This window comes from Rattus rattus, chromosome 10 (assembly GCF_011064425.1).
Source record: "Rattus rattus isolate New Zealand chromosome 10, Rrattus_CSIRO_v1, whole genome shotgun sequence".
NCBI classification, from domain to species: Eukaryota; Metazoa; Chordata; class Mammalia; order Rodentia; family Muridae; genus Rattus; species Rattus rattus.
In genome coordinates this window covers 41,177,248-41,194,925 of record NC_046163.1, presented here as the reverse complement: position 1 = coordinate 41,194,925, position 17,678 = coordinate 41,177,248, and the positions used below count along the sequence as shown (strand labels likewise).

Sequence of the window (17,678 nt, the reverse complement as noted above, 5' to 3'; positions counted from 1 at the left end):
ACGTAAATTTTAAAAAATCTAATGATGATGATGATGATGATGATGATGATGATGATAAAGACACAGTAACATGCCGCTTCCTAGATCGATATTATTGACCTGCTCCTTGCTTATCATCGGCTTGGTTGAATACCCCTTTATGTCAGGGATAACTCAAAGCGTTGCGGGGGATATAGGAGTGGCTATACAATCCCTGCCTTTCTAGCTGAGGACCCATTGATCAGAGTGTAAGAATGTAATGATGATTCATGGCGTGGAAGCCCCCAAAGAGAGGGACTGAGAAGGAGAGCTCTGTCAGAAAAGAAGAGCTTCTGGAGACAGTGGTCATTGAGCTGGCTTGCGAATGCATCCTACAGAAACGCTGTATTATCAACAGCCGCTAACCTTGCTTGGGAGCGGCACTGTTAGTCTTTGTCAATTATTCAGTGATGAGGGATAATTAACGTGTAACGCTTTCCTACGGAACAGACCTACCCAGTGTATCCAGCTAAGTTGCTTGAGTCATTTATGTGTGAGTAAATGATGGCTGTACCGTGGAGGGAAACTGCAAAGTAGCTCAATAGCAGTCGGCCTTGAATATCCTCTCATACAGACGTGGGGACGATTTACGGAGGGGCATGCTTTAGTACCGCATTATCTTCCCGTGAAAAAAGATGAGATGAAATGACTCGATCCATGTAATGATGTTCGCACCTCAGGCCTCAAACCGTGATAATGACTAAATGACTAAAGCCGAGCGAGCCAGTTTTCCTCAATTGCCAGCTAAATACTCACGCGTTAGGAAGACAATCGAAGACGGTCTCACAGATAATAGGCAAGAAAGGAAACTCAAGGCGAGCAGCAAAAGTCACATTTTTTAAAGTTTTGAAAGTGCACATAGCAGTGAGAATTTCCTAAAATATAAAAGAATCCTTAGGGAAATGTTTTTCATTTACTTCACATAATATATATATGTATATATATATGTATGTATATATGTATGTATGTATGTATATATGTATGTATGTATATATGTATGTATATATGTATATGTATATACACATATATGTATATATACATATGAAATTCAGTTATATATACATACAAGAAACAAATCTTTTCCATTGGATTATAAAATTAAGTTTCATAACGTCCCCTTACTTTTCCCTGTTCAACTGCCTTTATCTCTTAGAGCCAATAATTCTCCGGCATTTACTCCACGTCTTGAACAGCATTCTTATTATTTCTTGTTTTTATGGTTTGAATTGTAGGCACTTCAATGGAGGCCAAGGTTTTTCTTTTCCCCCTCATGGACTAGGAAGTCCAGTATGACCTACACTCTCCTCTAGTCCCTGCTTTCTTGATATAATTATCTCTCAATTTTGACGCATTTTCAGCGTTTACATCGTGATGACTATGTCGCTGCTGTGCACAGACCTACCTTTCACGTACAGCTGTCTTTGAGAGTATGTCTGTTTTCTAAATAGCTGCCTCAGAGATCTGAATGTTTTGTTTCCCACCCCATGTTTAGATTTCGAAATCCTAATTCTTCAAGATGATAATATTTGTAGATGGTTCAATAGAAGGTGAATAGGTCTGCTTGTTTCCTTGGAGGAGAATCTCTTTTTCAGGAGTAGTGTGTTGCCACGATTCCATTGACAGGAAGTGAGCAAAGATCTATTCACCACAGAAAAGCTCAATACCAGTAAGAAAGGAGATCGCCAGAGTCCAACATGGTTAGCCAATGGGGTTTTTTGGGAGTTACTACAGAGGGGTATCAGTGAGGAGTTACTCATAGGAGCAGAAATGACCTAATGACAATGGTGTCATCAAAAGCCCACCCACCATGAAACCTGGAAGCTTGGAGAGAAGTGGAGAGTTGTCAGGGAGCTCCATAGTTGGAGAACGTCCTGCTCAGGCTGACGTCTGAGTCTCTTGTTGATAGCTCAGCTGGTCTGCAAGTCTAGTCAGCTGGGCTCCTCCAAGAGTGTCAGTAGTACTTAGTGCTTACATTTGCTTTGGAAGGGACAGCCTTTGTGAACCCAAAAATCACTAAAAATGCTCACTGGATATCACTTTGAGTAAATGTGTGAGATTTGTCTTTGTCTTCCCCTAGAGAGTGAATGACCTCTCTCTCTCTCTCTCTCTCTCTCTCTCTCTCTCTCTCTCTCTCTCTCTCTTGCAATGATCAATCTTTCCCAGATAAGACTCAGTTTCCAACATAGACTATGAGTCTGACTACTGATGAAAGAGGGTAGTCATCTCCATGAACATGATAAACGTTTAGAGGCCAGAGGACAACTTTTCTCCTTTTGCCTTTATATGGGCTTTAAATTCAGGTCCTCAGGCTTGCAGAGCAAGCACCTTAACCTGCTCAGCCATCCCCCAGCCCCCACAGAGTCACTAAGATGAGGAGATCTACTAATCACACACACACACACACACACACACACACACACACACACACACACACACACACACACACACACGCACCCTTTAATCTCCCAGGTGCTATTTTTAATCCTGCTATTTCCTGAACTGGCTTTGTGAAGATTTCATGCCACATATTGGCTCAGATTTTGTTATCTGCTGTTGCTAACTTGGAGTTCTGCTTTCGTATGTCTGCTGTGTTGAAGATGATTATATTACTTATTGCGCAAGCCAGAGCATATCTGGAAGTAAAGGTTGGCACTGTTGTTAATTATGTCAGGATTATTAATGGAGTGAAGCAGGCTTCCCAGAGCAGCAGATGGGCATTTTAGGGAATCTCCATACCCTAGTTATCTTCCTGCTTCGAGGTTTTATACTTATGGTCCCTTCACCTGATCTTCCAGTCTTGAAACATCATAGATTAAAAAGCAAAACCCATCTCCTGTAGTTTTATGGGGCTTGTGGGTAAAGGTAATTATAATTATGTAAATTAAAAAGGTTCAATGAAGGCATTCTGGTTTTTTCTTTTTCTTTTTTATTAATCATTTTATTCATTTACATTTTAAATTATATCCCCTTCCCAGTTTCCCCTTCACAAACCCCCTCATCCCATCCCCGCTCCCCTCTGCCTCTATGGGGGTGCTCCTCCACCCACTCAGCCACTCCCGCCTCACCATTCTAGCTTCCTCCTAGGCTGGGGCGTCAAGCTTCCACAGGACCCAGGGCCTCCCCTCCCACTGATAAGGCCATACTCTGCTACATATGTAGCTGGAGCCAAGCTCTCTTTCCAAGCTTAATTCTCTTTAACTTACTTTGATTCCTTCCTAACTGCTGTATTTTTTTTTAATTTAAATGTTCTTGTCTAGTCTACTAGAAGATGACATCTTTAAAATCTTCCCATGACCTAAATAAAGTATTTTATACAAGGTGCATGACAAATAGTTAATTACAGTTCACCAGCACAATTTTTCCAGACATAAAGTACCAAATAAGTATCAGGGGAACTGGAATTAGAAGTCATGTGATTTAGATTATTAAAGTTACTTTTTAGTAGGTTCAAGGGCTCACTGTCCCCAGTGTCTAAGACACTGTGTCTCTTTGAAAATCCTCTCTCCCCCAACAATTGTGTGTGTCTGTGTGTCTGTGTGTATGGAGGCCAAAGAACAACTTTGGATGTACTTAATTAGGTTCCACTAATTGCCATTTTAAAACAAAATAAAACAAAACAAAAAACCCCAAAACAATAGAACTTCTCACTGATCTGAAAGCAAGTAGGCCAGGCTGACTAGCCAGTGACCCCTGGTAACACACCTGCCTCTCTCTACTTTTTCAGTGCTGGCTGACAGTCCATGCCTTACACCTAGTTACTTTACAACATGGGTTCTGGGGGCCATATTCATCCCCATGTTTGAAGGCAAGCACGTTACTGACTCCCTGTATCTTCAGTCTTACATTGTCTTCTAAGAACTATCTCAAATACATATCTACTTTCCCCTCAAATTAAAAGAATGATTTCACTTCCCCCCTCATCCTGTGGTACCCACTATCAATGTCACTTGGCCTTTATTTAACATGTTGTACACATCTCATTTCTCCTCCTTTCAAGTTATTTTGAGCGCAACCCATATTTAGACACATTCTTAGACTGCAACCCAATTTCATGAATATATAACAGAACATACACATGTACACACATAACTGAAATAGGAGTGCCAAGAAAAAAAATCATCCCCACTACTGAGAAATACTCTAATATATTTTTTTAACGTGACTATGTTTTCTTTTTAAAATTTGTTTTCTGTTATGAGAGTCTCATTCTGTAATCCCAGCTGTCCAGAATTCTTTATGGAGCTCAGGCGGCCTCAGACTCTCGGACGATCCTGGTGCCTCAACTTTGGCAGGGCATGTTGTGACATGAGCTACCAAGCCTGCTGCTGTTCTCCCTCAAAATCGACCTCCTGACCCTCTAATGAATTGTGACCTAACCTGTTGCTCTATTGAAAAGCTTCTTAATTTGAGACAGGTAAACATCATTTGCTAGTCTAAAAACTTGGATGAAAACACAATTACACTTTCACTTTCACTAAATTCTTACTAAAATTTACAGTTTCATTTTAATTATATGAATGTAGATGATAATTAGTTCAAAAGCATAATTAGTATATTATGAACTCATATTTTGATGATTATATTCCTTAACTGACTTCTCTGTCAAGCTTCATAATGTCTTCATAAACTTTTTGAGATTGCACATCAGTGTCCAGAAATATGTTAAGACTCCCTCACGATGAGTAGCTGTCTCAGTGCATTTTACATAAGGAAAGATCAATAAATATTTTTTAAACAACTTACTTTTCCATGTTATACAAGAGTAACTGGGACTTAGAACAATCAAGTCAGACACAAGTAATATTATACAAATAAAACCTCACGTGGTCATTAGTAGTGAAAGAGGTAGTTGGGGAGCCTCTAGGAATTAGTAATATCTTACTATTTATGAGAATTTCAGGAACAGAGATTATAATAATTTAGAGCAATGAAATAGTTAAGCAAAAATGTCTTCTTGTGCCATTGTTAAAAAGTTATTGTGTTATAAAATGCATGCTCTCATAAATCAATGCATTGTTTGTGAAGTTAGAACACAAACAAATGAACCTGAGATTAAATGGTCTTACAAGGGCCAAGTATGTCAGGGCACAGAAACCAATTTACTTAGGGCCAAGTATGTCAGGGCACAAAAAGCAGTTTACTTTGGTGAGAAATTGAGTCATGAAAGAAAGAAAACAGAAGGTAGATAAGTTTTGAACCATCAGATATGCTGAATCAAAAAAAGCTTTGAATACTTCTCTTAGAGAAGTATTTAAGGTCTATGTGAGGTTTTTTTTTTTTTTTAAATCAAAACAAGGGCAGGATGGAGATAGTATTTTAGGAAGCTATTACCTGACAGTGTTGTACAGGAAAGACATAACAGGCCCTCCAATATGTTATTAGCACTTGGTACTTTCTTCCTCTTACTTCTAATCTTAGCCTTCAAAGCTGTTACTAGATGTTTCCACCAGAGCCTTAGAGCCAATACTGTGCTTCCACAACCAAGCTAATCTAAACAAACAAACAAAAACACTGATTGTCAGGAGGACCCTGCACTCGTGAGTGGTTTCAAGTCATTAAGGCCAAAGATAAAATCAATCTCTCTCTCTCTCTCTCTCTCTCTCTCTCTCTCTCTCTCTCTCTCTCTCTCTCTCTCTCTCTCTCTCTCTCTCTCTCTCTCCTCCCTCCCTCTCTTCTTTTCTCTCTCTTCATGTCCTCTTTACTTCGTGGCCTCTCCAATTCCTCATCCTGCTTCTGTTTGTCTCTTTCCCTCCTTTGTTCCCTACCAGGCTACCACACAGCAAGAAAGACCTCCTTGGATCCTCCCTAGAGTCATGGACTGATCCTTGAGTCCTTACTGATCCTGATACCCCCTAGAGTCCTCAAATGCTCTTGGATTCTCCCTAGAGACTTCAATTGATCTTGGATCCTCCATAGAGGATTGATCTTAGACTTCTCAGCCTAGAAATCTGTAAAAAAAAATCAAAGGTAGACAGTAATTTTAGAATGATATCCCTATCCCATTCTAGCTTCCAAATAATTGCCACAAAGACCTATTAAATTTATTAGTAAGCTTTAAACACCATGACTGGGCACTTAAGCATCTATTTTAACCCTTTAAGCTATTTCCCAGCCATAATGGCCCTTTATCTTCGATCTGAGTTTTACCCTGTCACTCTGGTCCATGTGTGTCCTCGTGTCTGCGCTCTCATTATGACCTCATGGCATATCCCTTGGTGCTCTTCACGACTCTTCCTGGACCCCTGCCTCACGGTCTCTCCACATGGTCTCTTTACCTCTTTTCCTCAGGGTCCTTCTCTTTGTCCCTGGAACCCCCTAGCTGGGATTGGAAGTCCAGACTTCCTATTTCCTCTATCTAGTCATAGGCTGGATCAACTCTTTACCCACCAATCAGAGATGATGGAAAATATTTTTTACATAATTAAGGCCAGAGATGTTTGACCATGCAATCTTCCAGACTGTATATAGATGTCTGAGTACACAAATCAGCATCTGAGGACACAGTGCACAAGACCAACCCCCAACAAACAAATATCTTCAATTTAAGTAAAAAAACATTAAGCATAAAGTGTCCTGTTAGAGAAGCACAAAATTAGTGCAGATGACCTGGAACTTCTGACTTTTGCATCCATGTAAAGATCCATAGTTCCTTAGAAGTTAGGTATTTATTTCTCCTTCCCCATCCCACCACATTTCCTCTGGCTACTTCCACTATGGATTTCCTAAACCTAGTCATCTAAGAAAACACTCCCATGTTAAACTTGGGATAGAAGTATAAACTGGATCATAAAACAGAAGTGTAAATTTGAGGTAGGATGTTGCTATGTGGTTATACTCATAATCCTCCTGTCTCAGTTTCCTGAGTTTTAGAATTCATAGACATGCACCACGGTGGCAAGATTATTTTTTTTCAAGCTAGGAGTGTTTCTGTTATTTGAAATAGAAACAGCACTGTACGAGACAGCATTCCCCCACCTCATAGAAAAAAAATGGAATGATTCCCCGCTAGCTAGACATAGAATTGTGTGTCTTATTCCCTTCTAATTCTACCTCTTCCTCCCCAAATACAGATTATACATGATACTGAGGTAGAGTTGCAAAGTAATTTCATTTTTTAAAAGAAAAAAAAGAGTAGCTAAATAAAAAAAGGTACATAAGGAAAAAGTGAGGTGGGGACAGACAGTAAATCCAGTTGCGCTTATTCATACTCTCTCAACCTTTTGTTAACGATGAAAGAAGCCGATATGATTTCAGGTAAATCAAAGTACGTCAAAGTCTGCCAATCAAAAACCACCTTTAAATTAGACAAAGAATTCTCTTCTTGAGTTTCTTAGGTACCTTTTATATGGGAGTTAAAGGACAAAAAGAGATGGCCAGAAGGTGTTGGCTGCCTTTCTGAGACCGGCTTGCTCTTTCTTACCAGCAGTAAAGACTTTCTGATCTTTATCAGGGCTGGGGCCTGACCCCTACATAGTTTCTGTGTAGTTAACCTTTTAGGAATGGCTGAGCTTTTGTTCACTGTGCATGATGTCCCTTTGTAACTTCCAGAATAACCCAAATACCTTCGGGGAACATCAGTTACTGTGTGTAGGTGTGTGGTTAGAAGGTCGAGATTTTATGGAATTGAGAAATTTTTGTTGTAGCAGATTCTCTTCCAAAAACAAACAAACAAAACAATTGATAATCCAATTAAAAGATAGATGAAGACCTAATAGACATTTCTCAAATGATGATATATAATAACTATATGAAAAATTACCATCACAACAAGTTCCTAGGGGAACGCAGATTAAGAAAATAACACTGTGCAGTCTTACCCCAGTTAGAATGACTACTATAAAAAAGACGCACCCCCCCAAAAAAATCTGACTAAGGTAGAGAAAAATGGGAACTCTTCTATGCTCTTCATGGAAATCTAAGTTAATACAGTTCCATACTCTTAGTAAGTACGTAAATGGAGACAGACTGAGGAACCATTTAAAGTTGCAATGTTTTATATTGTTATAATGGTCTTAAAATGAGATATTGAAGTTGCAATGTTTTATATTGTTATAATGGTCTTAAAATGAGATCTTGAAGATAAATAAGAAAAGTTACAGTTGACTAGTGTTGTGTTTGTGTGTCAAATTGTCAAGGAATCAATTGTTCTGTTTTTTGTTTGTTTGTCTGTTTTTCGTCAGCTTGACATAAGCTAGAGTTCTCTGAGAAGAGGAAGCTCAATGAAGAGAACACCTCCATCGGGTGCATGTAGGGAAGTCTGTAGGGCATTTCTTTAATGACGGAGGAGGGAGTTCTCAGCTTATTGTATGGGGTATGTGCTAATCCTGGCCCTGAATTGTATAAGAAAGCTTGGCTGATAAACCGATGGATTGGCTCAGTGGTTGAGAGTATTCGTCATTTTTGCAAAGAACTTGGGTTCCATTTCTAACATCCAGATAGCAGCTCACCACCTCTCTGGGTACCAGGTACATATACATTGGTACATAGACATACATGCAGGGGAAACAGTCATAATAACCAAATAAATACATCTAGAACAACAATTAGGCTGGGGAAGCTATAGGGAGAAAGCCAGTAAGCAGTACTTGTCTCAGTTCCTGCCTGCAGATTCCTGTGTTGATACTTCTGCCCTGACTTCTTTCTATGATGAACCAACTGTAAGCGAAATAAATCCTTTTCCTCACCCAATTGCTGTTGGTCATGATTTTTTTTTTTATCACAGCCATAGAAACTCTAACTAGGGTACATGGAAAACAGTATGAAGTTTTCTTTAAAAACCAAACCAAACCAAAACTATGGGAAAGTCCTGCTAATTAAGGTCGAGGTCTACCATTGTCTGGAAAGCCTTCTGGACTCGGCTTAAAATGGAGGACTCCCTTTTACTCCCAGAGCTATCCCTTCTCTAACCTTAACCCTCCACATACCACTACCTGTAGAATATCACACAGCCTTGGTTAAGATTACAGGTTCACTTCCTTTCTCCCAATAAGAACCAATTCAGCTAGCACCTGAGATTGCTGGACTGCCTCTCTATGTTAATGAGACATCTTGGTACCTTTAGCCTTTATCCAATGACCTTTGCCCATCCTAGATGTTCCCACCCCACCCCCAACCCCAAAAGTATATAAGCCTTACATCACCCCCAAGTGAGTGGATCTGATTCTCTGAAGCTGGTCCTGGTGGGCCATTATTACCTGATGTACTCACAGGGGTACCCCCAACCCCAGCCCAAGTCTCTACTCCAATTATTCCTCATGGACCAATATAGGTCTACAGTCTTCCAAGGTAGGAGGAATTACATGAGATTAAAACAAAACAAAACAAAACAAAACAAAAAACCCAAAACCCCCCAAAAAACAACAACAAAAAAAACCCTACCAAACAATTCAACAATCCTGCTGCTGCCTGTGTAAATGTCAGGAGGAATTGCACAATAGCCAAAATATGGAGGCACCCTAGGGATCCATTGCTAAATAAAGAAAATGCATTATATTTACACATTCAGCCATAAAAAAGAATGAAATCTTGTCATCAGCTGTAACACAGACAGAATTGGAGAATGCTGTGTAAAATCAGACATAAAAATACAAATACCATGTATTCTCACTTATATATGAAAGTCAAAGACAAGGACAGAATAGTGTTTACAGATCTCAGTAGTTAAGGGCGGGAGGAAGGAGAAAGAAGGGTTAATGGGTATGGGGTTGAGATGAACGGGAGGAACTGAATAAGAAAATAGAAAAGGGAAGGGCATGGCTGCTCCTAGGCGTGGTGGAGGAAAAGGTTTATTGTAGATAAAAGGGAGACCTAGCCAGAGGCAGGGGCGTCTGGCGAGTCCAGAGTAAACATGAACCTGAGCAGGGGCCCTGTGAGGAAAGTGGAGGGGAAGAGCCGGAGATCAAGAGGCCAGGACAGTAAAGATCAGACCAAAAGGGCCAGGTAACCAAAATGGCTGGATTATACAGGGAAGGGCGCAAAATGAGGGCACAGCAGTCCAGTCCCTGGGATAACTAACATATCTATCACCTAGCCGGTGGGGTTTGCCAGCCAGAAGAACCCTGTCACAGGTAGGGACTGAGGGATGCTGGGAGAATCTTGGCAGCCATGTCTGCTTTGATATGTTAAAAGGTACCTCAGTTAGCCTTTTGTCCTGGGGTTGAGACTTAATAGGAACTACCACTATTTATGGCACTTTAGGGCAACTATAGCAACATCAATTCATTGATCTTTATTTAAAACAATGATTTATTTCAAGTGTATGAGTCTTTTGCCTGAACATATGTGTGTGTGTAGATTTTGTAGCAGTCGATGAGGTATAGGGTTCCTTGGAACTGTAGTTACAGATGGTTGTGAACCTCAGGTAGGTGCTGCCAACTGAACCTTGGTCCTCTGGATGAGCATTAACTACTCAACTGCCAAACTATTTCTCTAGCACTGGCCTTTTTCAAACACTCGCATTTTTTTCAAGTACATAGGATTTTAAATGTACTCCACACAAAGAAATGATTTATCATTTAGGTGATAGGAATGTTAATTACCCCACATGATCATCATATATCCTATAGTTGTATTGAAATATCGTGGTGTTTCCCATAAATATACATAATTACTAAGTGCCAAATAGAAATTTTTTTTTCTTTTTTTCGGAGCTGGGAACCGAACCCAGGGCCTTGCCCTTGCTAGGCAAGTGCTCTACCGCTGAGCTAAATCCCCAACCCCAGAAATTTTTTTTTTTTTTTTTTTAAATGGGCTGACTTGCTCTCTTGGGATGAGACAGAAGGTAGGACAGTAAAACTGACATTTTCCAAGGCTCGAAATTCCTGTGCACAGTAAGCAACCTTCCTTGGCAGCAATCTTTTGAGGATTAGCAGAGGCATACCAGTTCCCTATCCTGACTAGTATTTCTCCCTTGATTAAGAAAACAAGGAACAGGTGATGGCACGTGTCTGGGATCCCAGTACTCCAGAGGTTAAGGCAGGGAGAAAGTGGAGTTCAAGGAGCGCTACATCTCAAACCTAAACATAATCATTTGGTTATGTTCTTCAGGTAAATGCTGGTCTGCAGTGGGAAGTAGACAAAAGTTTATTATGGTCACACAACTGAAAAATGGCCTCAGATGGTTTTAATTGTTAACTATTTAATTGAAGATAAAAGTTTAGGGCGAATTCTTCTGAGGATAACATTAACATCTTTTGTAGACTTCCTAACATTTGATTGTATCCTTCGAAAGAATCACTCCGTAGATTACTTTGTTTCTCAGGAATGTAACAACTTAGGTTCTTCAGGAAAACACTGTGCGCGCACACACCCCCCCCCCCCGCAAGCCCTCCTTTGAACAGCTTGAGAAAGTAGTTTCCAGTCTCACAGTAGGAAAAGGCAGTAAGAACAGCAAACTTGAGTTGCATTTTTTTTTTTTTGTATCCAGTAAAATATACATCAGTAAACTACTTTCTATAGTGTTAGAGTCTGCCACTAGAGACCAGAGGAAGGAAGCCTCTGAGGCCAAATATCTTGTCTCTTCCTCCAACTGCCGTCTTTCAGGATCAGTAAGCTACTTGAAGATCTGTCTGACAGTAGCCACAAAGCACTCTGAGGTTTCACACCAACGCTCCCCTAAGTTAGGATTCTGGGCTTCAGCTTTTTACAGATTTGGGGTTTCCATGTTGTTAACACCACTTTTTTCCCCTAGTCCACAGCAAGTGTGTGTAGGAGGTCGCTTTCCCTGATATCGGCGGGAAGAGTCCGCAGTATTCTTTCTGCTTCGCAGCAGCAAACCCACAGCCCGAAATCAAAAGAACGTAAAAGAACGCTAAAAATCTATCTCAGGAATCTGGCCCGCAGGTAGGAATTCTCACTTAGGCAAAAGAAAAGCCATCGCTCCAGTCCCAGCCAATCATATGAGAGGAAACCTTGACACGCCTCTTTCTGTCTTCCAATCAGCACCTGCCTCAGTAAGCCCGACCCACTGCCTCGGGTAAACCGACTTTTAAATTATATTAGCAAGGTTTCTTCTGACCCGCCCCACAGTCATTCCAGGCCATTCCCTGACTGTGCTCCAAGGGAGAAGTATGGACGTAATAATGACAAGTGACAAAGCTAGTCAGTCTGGGAGTGAGAAGTGGAACTATAAAATTCTAGAACCAAACTCGCGGGTTCTAAGGGGAGAAAAAAAAAAAAAAAGGCGGGTTCGGGTAGGAGGACTACAAGCCCCAGAGAGCCGTGCGCGGAGGCAGCGCGCGCCAGCGATAGGGGGCGGGCCTTTTAAGGCGGAAGGCCGAGGGTTACAGGACTTCCTGTTCGAGCGCCAGCAAGTGGGTGGGACCTGCGCAGGCAGGGCGGCGGTTGTGGCGTTTTGGAGCTTTGTCAGCGGAGGGGGCGTGGCCCGTGCTGAGACTGGTGGAGTGCGAGCCGAGAGGGACGTGGGTGACGCGTCTCCTTCCATCCAACTCAGTAGAGTGTGAGGTGCCCTGGCCCGGCCGGCGATTGGCTGTTGAGAGGCGAGTACGCGGCGGCCGTTGGTGGCTGGCAGCACGGAGCGAGGGCCCGGGCGGACGGGGCGGGGATGGGGAGGCAGTGGCGGCGAAGGCCGGAGGAGGCGGGCGCGGGCGAGCGGGCGGACACAGCGGCGGCGACGGCAGCGGCAGTCTCTGGAGCGTCCCTGTGAAGCGTCCCTGTTCTCGCTGCCGTGGGCCTCTCGGGGAGGCCGTCTGGGAAGCGAGTCGCTGCGGAGCCGTTCCCCTAGTCCCACAGCCCTTCGGACTCTCGGTCCCATCCTCGCGTTCCTGCTCCGGCTCCTCCATCTTGGCCTCGGCAGTGGCTGCTACGGGGAGGATGTGCCGCCTCCTGGCAGGGGGAAGAAGGAGGAGAAGATGAAGAAGTACCGGCGGGCCTTGGCCCTGGTCTCCTGCCTCTCTCTCTGCTCTCTAGTCTGGTGAGTAGGGGACAGGCTTCTGGGGACTTTCCGTGGGGATGAAAGAGGGAGTAGGTCGGGTCACACCCCCAAATCATCTCGGTTTCTTGGGTTATTGGTGCTCCTGCCCCTAAGCAAGGGACACCGCGGCCACCCAGCTCTTCCTCGTGAGGTTTGCGAGGTGTGTTTTGGAATTTGCGGAGTCCAGCAGGGAGAGAAGGGAATATTGGGGGTCACTTTCTGCCTTTGTACTCAGGTACTCCATCACCGCAGTTGGGGCAGTTTGGGTAGTTTCAGAAAGCTGGTGAGTGAGTTACTCAGTTTTACTGTCAGCCCATTTGCTTTCGTTATGAGGTAAGGGCATGGGCGAGTCAGGTGTGATGTGTTTCAGACCTGTGATTTTGAAAACGTGAGTCGTCATGAGGGTAAGAGTAATGTATAAACAGTTGTTCTTCTGGTCAGTTCTTGCACAATCTTGACTAATAGTACTTTTGGGGCTGCTGTTCTTGATACTCGTGGGGGGGGGATCCCTTATGAATCTCTTTTCTGGTTAGCTTGGTGGAGAGGGTTATCACAGATGGAGTGTCAACCATAGTTTTTGACATGTCCTTTGGTATTGGAAAGTAAACTACTTTGCGACCTGCTCAGTCCTTTTCGCTGAAATTTTATGGAGTTCAAGTTAATTTTAAGCACATCTCTGGTTTTTGAGGAGCAGAGATAGCTTGCGAGCCAAAGGATTGCAAAAGGTGTACTTGGAAAAGCCATTCTTTCTGGAGGAATTCCCCAAAAGCCTTGACATTTGGTGACTGAAACGATGGCTTTTTCGTCAAAGTAATTTTGCTTATATTAAAATCTAAACAAACTTTCTTACTTAGCTTATGTCTTCAAAGGGGCATAATAATTTTTATGGGTGTGTAATGGGATCCAGAGGCGCTCAAATTGTAGAGTTGTTCACATAGAGTAATACATCAATATGGACGAAAGAAAACACTTGTCTGAGAAAATCTGACTGGAAGGACTGTATTTTGGAGAACAAAATGCTTGGTCTCTTGTCATTCTGAATCCTTTAAATACTTAACAGAAATGGGTGCCTGAAACAAGTGTAGGATTAGACAGCAATTTCTTAAGAGTTGGTGAGCTTCCCTTACTGGCCTTTTCTTTTCTTCCCTCATTCAGAAATTATCTCCAGATTCTGCTTCCCACTCTGTTTTGTAGATTGAGTGTTCTATGTTCATATTATAATTAGTTTCTAGGGTTTACCCCCTTACCCTATTAATATTACTGCAGTTTAGTTTGAACTTATACTGTCTTATAGTTGATAGATTGTGATAAAGCCTTTGTGCTTTTGTCTTTCCTGCCTACTGTTATTTAGATTAACCTTAACAGAAAAGCAAAATGCATCCTATTCATCTCATTCATTCTGGTTGCTTTTTTTTTTTTTTTTTGCACACTGCTAATCACAATTCTTGGTTAAGAAGTACAGTGTATTCTAGGTGTGATTGCATCATAGAACAGCAACGGTAGATATTTATTGTCATCTGTGCCTTGCATGTAGCATGTGTATGTTTTAGTATCTTTGTCAGCAAGGCCCTCTTAGGTAGGTATTATTAATTGCATTATGTGTTTTACAGATGAGTAAATAGAGAGGCTAAAGTTATGCTTGTAACCGAGTAACATGGCTAAGGTTAAGCAGCCACTGCATTCTGGAGTTTAGATTTGAACTCAAGCAGCTTGTAATACAGGCTCCTCACTACAGTGGTCCTTTGACTACAGGTTAAATAAGGCCTGTGTTACTAGACAGATACAGTACCATCACTTACTAGGTCCTTCTACTTGGACATGTTATATAACTCCTTTGAACTTTAGTTCTTAGAACCTCAGTATGATAAAATTAATCCATTCATATCAAAGTTATTTAGCAAATGAGATAACAGATGCTTTGCAAAAGAGTAAGCATGCTATCTATGTCTTTCATTATAAAAAATATTCAAAGGTGTTATTATGTTTTCTGTGTATTGAATATTGTGACTCTCAAAAACTCAAGTACATAGCCTCTCTTGTTTTTAGTATTGAAACTATTCTAAGAAGTCCCCTTGTGGATTCCTCTTGCTGCTGTAACAAATTACCAGACATCCAGTGACTTACACATAGTTGTTTTATAGTTGTAGGGTGTGTGTGCAGGAGTCCAAGATCAGTCTCACTGGGCCAGAGTATTAAGGTAGCATGGCTGCTTCATTCTGGAGTCCCTGAGGGGAAGACTCTGTTTCTTTGACTTTTTAGCTTATAGGTATTGCATGGATTCTGTTGCCTTTCTCTTTCTCCTTAAAGGACTTATTATAGTGGGTTTATCCTTGGTCAGTCTCCATGTCTCAAAACTCTTAATTTGCTGAGGTCTTGAAAGTCTTATGATATAAAGTACACTATTCAGAAGCTGAAGGTGCAGAACTCTCTCAGTCATTGGCAGAGGGGAATTGATAATCACATTGAAGTAGATGATGTGATCCATGCCTGTGAATAGCTGTTCTGAGTGTGTTCCCTAATAGTAAAACTTGGTGCATGTGCCTTTAAAATGTGTCTAATTGGGCTGGAGATGGATCAGGGGTTAAGATCCAGAGGTCCTGAGTTCAAATCCCAGCAACCACATGTGTGGTTAACAACCATCTGTAATGGGTAACAGATTTCTTTCTGTGACTCAAAGGATGAGCTTAGAGCAGCTAATATTTAGACTAATGAGAAAGACTTGAAGTTAAATAACTCTGACACATTTGACATACAATAAAGGTATTAAAAGGACCTTAGGTGCATTTAATGAAGAAATTGTATTTTAGAGTCTTTCCTGTCCTCCATTCATCAATCATATGCCTTTGGGTTAGTTATTTCTGTGAACATTAGTTCTCATCTATTAATGGTTTCTAGGTGAATAGTGAAGGTGGGAGACTTGTGTTACAAGTGGAGGGAACATTTTTGTGGGGTTATCTGGAGTGTTTAGTAGGGTGGAGAAGAGTTGAAAAGGATAGGGTTTTGAAGAGAATTGATTATTGCCTAGGTGTACTCTGATTTTAGCAGGGTAGAAGATGAGCAAGTGAAATGGGTTAAATAACGAAAGGGGCAGGCCATATCGATATTTTAATTAGATTACTATCAAAGATAGAATGGATTGCCTGACAGATCCTGGAGGTGGAGGGTCATAGTGGAGGTACAGTAGGAGAGCATTGGGAGCTGTATAAATCAAGGTGACGACCTTTTTTGGCCTTAGTCTAGTTATTATAGATGGAAGAGATTTTTCCCTTCTTGGGTTGTTATTTTATTTCTGTATTCTTTGTTTTTTCCTCTAATGGTTTTCCCAGCTTCTTTTGCTAATTAATATATGAGCAGAAAAACAAGAAGCAAACTATATATATAAAAACTGCTTTCTTTTTAATTATGGAAAAGTTGAAAATTCCTATTCTGTCTTTTACCTGGAAAATAAAATGTGTATGTGTGTGTGTGTGTGTGTGTGTGTGTGTGTGTGTGTGTGTGTGACTTCTGTAGAGACTTTTAGAAATTCTGAGTCTGTTTTCTGAATAAAATGATATTCAAAATAAATGAGTTAATCATGCTTTCCACATCATTTGATGATTTTTGTTGTTGTTGGAACTTAATATGAAAAGACTGGAAAAAATTCAGATTTGCTAAGATTTTTATTCGAAGGATAGAATCTGGTGCCTAGAAGGAGTATAGAGTCTTTATGAACAGTGCTAGCGTCAGATAAGCTGGGTGAACTAGGTTGCTTTAGTGTGAAGAGATCCTTGACAGAAGGTGGCTTGTCTTTATGAAAATCTGTGGTGTCTGTGTCCACACACCAAAAGGCAGATGATTCCTTATAATATTCTTTGAATTATTTTTGGAACTGGAGATGTGGCTCATGTTGCCCTTTAATGTTTAATACATTTGAAGATGTTTTAGAATATAAGTAAAAATAGACTTGGCAGAAAATAAAAAAAAAAGAATTTAAGATATTAACAGATAGCTCTCTTTGAGCACTATTATCTCATACTTTTGTTGTTTATGACTAGTAAATTATTCTACTTTTCCATCTGAGCAGAGAAATAAATCAAATATATAGTTAACTTTGCACTTCTAATGAAAAGAAACTTTAAAAAGTATTTAATTACTTTTGTCTCTCAAATCATTTACAGCTATGAAAATTATATGTATGAATGCTATATACACCCTTGTTTAATAGTTTGTGCATATATGAAAATAAATAAAACACCCTACTTGAAACAATATGTATTTCAGTTTTTCTTTAGTGCCAGATATATTATATAATAGAGCAGAAAACACAACTTTTACCTGCATTACCTGTTTTGTTTTCAAGACCATATAATATTATAAAGTCTTTTTACAAAGTTATAATTTCATATGTCACAAGGGAATGGTAAATTGCTTTTGAGTATTTGCAGTATAAAAACATAATCTCTTGGGATATACTTATTTCATAAATTGAGTGCTTTTTAAATTTTTTTAAGGCTCGTTTGCTTTTGAAGGACTTGTCTTCCTTCCTTTTTAAGGTGTTGGATATAGAACCTAGGGCTTCCCAAATGCTAGCCAAGTATTCTACTACAATCTACACCCCAGATTCAGAACAGTTTTTGTTTCAAGACTGGGTTTCTTTGTGTAACCCTGGATGTCCTAGTTACTCTATCTGTAGGCCAGGCTGGCCTTGAACTCAGAGATCCTCCTGCTTCTGCCTTCCAAGTGCTTAGAT

General features: G+C 40.7%; 1 protein-coding gene across 7 annotated transcripts in view; it reads left to right on the top strand.

Moving 5' to 3' along the window:
* The first annotated feature begins 12,385 nt into the window (after window positions 1-12,385).
* Window positions 12,386-17,678, top strand: part of Suco (SUN domain containing ossification factor) — a 64,359-nt gene continuing 59,066 nt past the window's right edge. For 3 of the 7 annotated variants that reach the window (XM_032914646.1, XM_032914647.1, XM_032914643.1), the window contains exon 1: window positions 12,387-12,949. In XM_032914646.1, coding sequence (XP_032770537.1) covers window positions 12,888-12,949 — 62 coding nt within the window. In that variant the 5' untranslated portion in view covers window positions 12,387-12,887. Of the gene's footprint in view, window positions 12,950-17,678 lie in introns of all 7 variants that reach the window. The other 4 variants (XR_004389289.1, XM_032914644.1, XM_032914648.1 and 1 more) reach the window with 2 other exon arrangements.